General features: G+C 47.5%; 1 protein-coding gene across 1 annotated transcript; it reads right to left on the minus strand.

The window, feature by feature from the left end:
• Positions 1–4,346: 4,346 nt before the first annotated feature.
• Positions 4,347–6,429, minus strand: LOC121877205 (basic proline-rich protein-like; the record flags this gene model as incomplete). Its single annotated transcript, XM_042382818.1, has 4 exons — positions 4,347–4,703; positions 4,800–4,871; positions 5,202–5,704; positions 6,119–6,429. Coding segments are annotated over 4 exons (1,243 nt in total), but the record flags the coding sequence as incomplete, so codon positions are not given.
• Between the last annotated feature and the right edge of the window lie 716 nt (positions 6,430–7,145).

The raw sequence follows: 7,145 nt of genomic DNA on the forward strand, positions 1-7,145 counted from the left end.
CCATCGACAAAGTGCTGTCAACTCCACGTGTAACAGTAAGTGCTGGCTGTGTAGACTGTAGAAGTGCAGTGATCCCGAACCTCCCCAACGATCGACTTAGTGAAGTGCCCATTTTAATTGTGAGGTTAGGTTATACGAGAATACCATAGTCTATCATAAATTGTGTACGAACCCCCCCTATTAATCCCCCCTATTGAACTAGTAAAATAAAGCTGTAACACGCATTGGTGTTTTATATACTACACTTGTACTGTGCCTGTGTTAATATACAGTGTTGACATCATACCCTCGAGACACGCTACCATTTCCTCTCGCTATAATACTCTACTACTATAAACTCCTAACTTACCTCTTCATGTGAGATTTTGTCTCATTACAGTTAGCAGGTATGGCAGGCGGTCACAGCGGGTGTGTTGGCAAGCCTAGCATGTCAAGTACCGACATATGTTCCCATAACACATCATGGCGCCACAGTATGCCAGAGAGATACAAACCTACTCTAGTATTCTTATTAGAAGTAGCTGGGCGGGACGATCACATGGCTACCGTATGGACATAAATATAAGAAAAACACGAAAAGAAAAAAATCAGTAAGTATATACGATAATAAAAATACGAAAAATGGTTAGTAATTTTTTTCATGGTAAAAGCTGACGCCATAGATTGTATATCAGAGTTCTAATTGTTTTGTTTTTTTACCCAAAGGTTAAAAGCCCTGTGCATCTTTTTTAAGTTATATGTCATCTATATCTGTTAACTCCCTCTTAACCAACCTCCTCCTCCACTAACATCCCCCTTTAACCATCCTCCCCCTCGTCCAACATCCCTCTTGCCCAACCTTCTCCTTTCCCATCCTCCCTTGACCAACCCCCCCTTTAAATAACCGCCCTTAAATAACCTCCCCCTTCACCAACCTTCCCCCAACTTTATTAACACATCCACCCATTAACCCCTCACCCATAACTCTATAACTAAACCAACTCATTATCCCCTTTCTATAAATCCCCATAAAGTTAGGAGTTACAACAGACTTATGAAACGCCAAGGAGGAAAAATTACACCACGTGATTGAGATTTAATTCATCTGGGAACTTACTGTCGCGTATGACCATTAGTATCGTTCACAAATATACCTGTAACGCTCTCTAATGTAGATCAACCATAAATTTAGCAACACTACAACTTACCTACCCTACCCTACCCTACCCTACCCTACCCTACCCTGCCCTGCCCTGCCCTGCCCTGCCCTGCCCTACCCTACCCTACCTTACCCTACCTTACCCTGCCCTGCCCTGCCCTACCCTACCCTACCCTACCCTACCCTACCCTGCCCTACCCTACCCTTCCCTATCCTAGTTACAATTAACCAATATACAAGTATTATATTAATTAAATTCTTTCTACAACTGATGTTATTAATACAGTTATAGGGCAAATTTACATCTAAGGGAGTTTAAGTCAGTTAGTGGGTGTAAAGGTATAACAGACGCCCAACCACTGATGTATACATTCGTCTGGTGGATAAGCTGAACAAACATCACACCACGTTGATGAAACAAACATTCAGGGCAACAGGAAAGTATTCTTTAGTGACGTGGGAGTGACGACGCAAGACATTACAAGAGAAAGCCTAGAGGGAGACAATAGTGCATTTGCAGATTAGATTGTCAACATCAAAGCGTTGGAGAAATAGTTTATTTATCTGAGATTTTCGCCAGACTCGAAATAACCAAACCAAACCTAACCTAACCTAACCTAACCTAACCTCACCTAACTTAATCTCATCTATTACCATTGGGCCCCATTAAGCCCATTAGGACCTGTATCCATTAGGAGCGCGCTAACTTCGCAATCTAAAGAACGACTGGTTTCAAAATAAAGCACTTGAAACGCAAAAACTTACAGATCAACACAAGATGTGCGAATTTTTCAATTCCACTAAAATATTCATATTTTATGGGCCAATCCCTCATAGTGCAGCCTCCTTCGCTCATCCGACGGTGACTCCCTAATTAAAGACTAAGAAGGCATCCGTCAGCGCTGGTAACAGCACTACCATTCGCTGGGCAACCGAAACACCGATGTGGATGTCCTGATTACCTAGCAGGTCCCTCAGCTTCCAGAGCTGACCCACCTCAGCTATCTTCCACCCCTGGATGAGGTAGTTACTGCCATCAAACAGAGGAAAAATAACAAAGCCTCAAGTCCTTATGGAATCCCAGCAAAGGTGTGTAAAGCAGGAGGACATTCTGCTTACCAGCCGTCTCTACTCTCTCCTGGAGAATATATGGGGAAAGGAGGAAATCCCCCAAACTCTTAAAGACGCCTCAATCGTAAATATTTATAAGAACAAGGGAGACTGGTCAGACTATGGCAACTACCGTGGGATCTCGCTTCTGTCCGTAGCTGGAAAGATTACAGCCCGCTTCCTCCTAAACAGACTTCTTCCGGAGGCGGAAAACTTCCTCCCAAAATATCAGTATACCTATAGACCAGGGGTTCTCAACCAGGGGGGAATTCCCCCCAGGGGGGAAATTCAGGTTTTCAGGGGGGGGAAACTGATTCGGGAGCAAGAGATATGTTCGATGAGAAATCAATCACAGAATTTTGGCCCTTGATGTGCGATTCCTACCCAAAAGTGGCAGAAAGAGCTATCCGTGCATTGCTTCCGTTTGTGTCGACATATCTTTGTGAGTCAGGCTTTTCAACTCTGTTGCAAATTAAAACGAAGCAACGTAGTAGATTAGAGGTAGAAAATGACCTGCGTTGTGCCCTTTCAAGCACTCCTCCGCGTATCCCAGAATTGGCGAAGAAAAAAACAATCACAGGTTTCTCATTGACTGTAATCTTCATCTAAATAAAATTAATTACAAATTTACAATATCCTGGTATTCTATTGAACTTTTTGTTTATTGCATTATGCTTCAGTTTGGTCTGTTAAGTAATTCATTATAAATATAAAAAACTATTTTCATTTATTCAAGTTTTATAAATCCATCAACATTTTCAATTGGCATTTAATTTGTAAAACTCCACTATAAAAATAATCCATGTAAAATTGTAAATGTATATGTACTAATATGAAAAAAATAAAGGATTTTCAGTATTATATGCATATTATTTGGAATGCACTTTTTGAGGCAGACAATCTTGGAAAGGAGGGGGGAATGACATTCTGACATATGGTGAAAGGGGTGCATGGGGCAAACAAGGTTGAGAACCACTGCTATAGACCATCATGTGGCACCACTGACATGATCTTTGCTGCCCGCCAGATACAGGAAAAGTGCAAACAACAGCGTCATGACCTGTAGCAGGTAGTAGGCAGCTACCAAACAGGGAGGTACTACCGCCTGGGAAGATATTAGAAGCATAATGTGTTGTCTAATGGTAGACCCTGCTGCCATATGGCATCACGAAAATTGTGACCAAGTCCAAGGTTGCTGATCTGACTTTCTGCCTCATTTACATACAATTGCAGGGTCTCAATTGTTTCTCTTACTTTGACAACACAACATACATAATGTGTATCGTTTCTCATTCTTGATTTATTTTTCTCGTTTTTGTATTTATTTATGGTTATTATTATTATTTTTAGAATATTATTTTTAATTTTAGTACAGATATTTTGTTATTATTATTATTATTATTATTATTATTATTATAATAATAATAATAATAATAATAATAATAGTTATTATTATTATTATCATCTCCAGGATGCTCCGCCGATCCTGGGGGCATCCCTTAGGTGGCCTTCGCCCCTGGGAAGGCCCTTGGCGTCGTTGCAGGCCATGAGAGGTCCCCTGGAGGCGCCAAAACCTATTTGAAGGTCCCTGTGGGCTCTGGGAGGGCCTCTGTCGTCGCCGCCGCCCCAACGAGGGCCCCGGGAAGCACGGAACCTGGTGGGGCAAATGGTAGAGCCCCAAAGAGCGCTGCCCTTGTAGGGCCCCCGGGGGGCAGTTGTTTTTGCACTATTTAGAACATTGGGAGATATAACATTAAATACATACACCACCCAACGCATTTCCAGTATCATCGCATCATGAACAATGTAAAGAAGACTAAATATCCACCAGGAAAACATAAGTTGGGGTGTTGTGCTGACTGACTGCTCTGTTCTCCTATTGGCTGTTATTTGGTGTATTTACATTATTCCACCAATCACAGTTAAATAAGGGATTGCCGGATGTATGCAATATGTATGACACCACGCAAGGTATAGGGCTCCCGGGAGGGCGCGACTGTAAGAGGTCCCCTGGGGTTACCACCACCCCTGGGAGGGCTCGTGGGAGCACCGCCAATCCTGGGAGGGCCCTGGGGGGTGCCGCCGCCCCTGGTAGGGACTAGGGGGCGCCACAGTTCCTGGAAGAGACCCTGGGGGTACCACAGCCCCTGGCAGGGCCTCTGGGGGGTTTGCCATCTTTGGAAACCTTTGGGGGCGCTGCTTCCCCTGGGAGGACCCTGGGGAGCACCGCCGCCCCTGGGAGGGCCTTCGGGGAGCCACGTTCCCTGGAAGAAGGCCTCACTGTGCCACAGTCCCTGGCAGGGCTCCTGGAGGCTACGCCGCCCTTGGGAGGGCCCCTGGGGGTGTCATTGCCCCTGTGAGGGCTCTGGGGGGCTCCACCGACCTGGAAGTGTCCCTTTGGTGGCCACTGCCTATGGGAGGGCCCTTGGTGTCGTTGCACCCCCTGGAAGGTCTCCTGGGGTTGTCACAGTCTCTCAGAGGGCCCCTGTGGTCCCTGGAAGGGCTTCTCGGGTTGCCGCCGCCCCTGCAAAGGCTTCCGAAAGCGCCGCACCTGGTTGGGCATATGGGAGGGCCCAAAGGAGCGCTGTTCTTGTAGGGCCCCTTGTGGCAGTAGTTTATCACTCTTTAGAATAATGGGAGATATGACGTTAAATAAATACACAGTCCATCGCATTTCCAGTATCTTCGCATCAGAAACAATATAAAGGAGACTAAATATCCAACAAGAAAACATAAGTTGGGGTGTTGTGCTGACTGAGTGCTCTGTTCTCCTATTGGCTGTTATTTTGTGTATTTACATTTTAGTCCACGAATCACAGTTAAGTAAGGGATTGCCGGACGTATGCAATATGTACGACGCCACGACTAAGCAAGGTATAGGGCTCCCTGGAGGGGACGACTGTAAGAGGTCCCCTGGGGTCACCACCACCCCTGGGAGGGCTCGTGGGAGCACCATCAATCCTGAGAGGACCAGGGGGTGCCGCCGTCCCTGGTAGGGACTAGGGGGCGCCACAGTTCCTGGAAAAGACCCTGGGGTACCACAGCCCCTGGCAGGGCCCCTGGGGGGTTTGCCATCTTTGGAAAAACCTTGGGGGGGGGCGCTGCTTCCCCTGGGGGGGCCCTGGGGGGCACCGCCGCCCCTGGGAGGGCCTTCGGGGCACCACGTTCCCTGGAAGAAGGCCTCACGGTGCCACAGTCCCTGGCAGGGCTCCTGGAGGCTCCGCCGCCCTTGGGAGGGCCCCTGGCGGTGCCATTGCCCAGGTGAGGGCTCTGGGGGGCTCCACCGACCTGGAAGTGTCCCTTCGGTGGCCACTGCCTCTGGGAGGGCCCTTGGTGTCGTTGCACCCCCTGGGAGGTCCCCTGGGGTTGTCACAGTCTCTCGGAGGGCCCCTGTGGTCCCTAGGAGGGCCTCTGGGGGTGCCACCGCCCCTGCAAAGGCTTCCGAAAGCGCCGCACCTGGTTGGGCATATGGGAGGGCCCAAAGGAGCGCTGTTCTTGTAGGGCCCCTTGTGGCAGTAGTTTATCACTCTTTAGAATAATGGGAGATATGACGTTAAATAAATACACAGTCCATCGCATTTCCAGTATCTTCGCATCAGAAACACTATAAAGGAGACTAAATATCCAACAAGAAAACATAAGTTGGGGTGTTGTGCTGACAGAGTGCTCTGTTCTCCTATTGGTTGTTATTCGGTGTATTTACATTTTAGTCCACCAATCACAGTTAAGTAAAGTATTGCTGGACGTATGTATGCAATATGTACAACACCACGACCAAGCAGGCTATAGTGCTCCCGTAAGGGGGCGCCTCTAAGAGGCCCCCCTGAGGTCACCGCCACCCCTGAGAGGACCCGTGGGAGCACCGCCAACCCTGGGAGGGCTCTGGGAGGTACCGCCGCCCCTGATAGGGCCTTGAGGGCGCGACAGCTCCTGGTAAATTCCTTGGGGGTGCTACAGCCCATGGCAGGGCCCCTGGGGGATTTGCCACCTTTGGGAGAACCCCTGGGGGCGTACTGCCACCTGGGACGAACCTAGGGGGCGCTGTCGTCCCTGGGAGGGCCTTGGGGGCGCCACAGTCCCTGGAAGAGGTACTCAGGGTGCCACAACCTGTGGCAGGGCTCCTGGGGCCTCCGCCGCCCTTGGGAGGGCCCCTGAGGGGTGCCACTGCCTCTGGCAAGTCTCTGGGGGGTTCCGCGACCCTGGCTAGTCACTGTTCATAAATGTCCGTTTTGAGGTCTCTCAGTCTCAGGGATGATGTTCCCAAACATTTCCATTTAATGAATATTTCAGTGTGTTTGTAATCATCAGCCAGTGGCTTGTTTACATATGCCTTGCTTCTACCCAGCACGTCACATACATTAATACATAGCTTTATGGAATTCTTGTTATACTGTACTGAAGTATCTGGTATGCCATAAAGGACAACTGCCTGCCCCAATCCTACCCCCATCTCTAGTAAATTGTTGTTGGTGTTACTGACCTTGTTAAGTTGTTCACCTGCAGTAATAACACAGTAAATTGTTGTTGGTGTTACTGACCTTGTTAAGTTGTTCACCTGCAGGAATAACACAGTAAATTGTTGTTGGTGTTACTGACCTTGTTAAGTTGTTCACCTGCAGTAATAACACAGTAAATTGTTGTTGGTGTTACTGACCTTGTTAAGTTGTTCACCTGCAGTAATAACACAGTAAATTGTTGTTGGTGTTACTGACCTTGTTAAGTTGTTCACCTGCAGTAATAACACAGTAAATTGTTGTTGTTACTGACCTTGTTAAGTTGTTCTGCAGGACTAACACAGTAAATTGTTGTTGGTGTTACTGACCTTGTTAAGTTGTTCACCTGCAGTAATAACACAATAAATTGTTGTTGTACCTTGTTAAGTTGTTCACCTGCAGTA

This window comes from Homarus americanus, unplaced genomic scaffold, assembly GCF_018991925.1.
Source record: "Homarus americanus isolate GMGI-L3 unplaced genomic scaffold, GMGI_Hamer_2.0 scaffold40009, whole genome shotgun sequence".
Lineage (NCBI taxonomy): Eukaryota > Metazoa > Arthropoda > Malacostraca > Decapoda > Nephropidae > Homarus > Homarus americanus.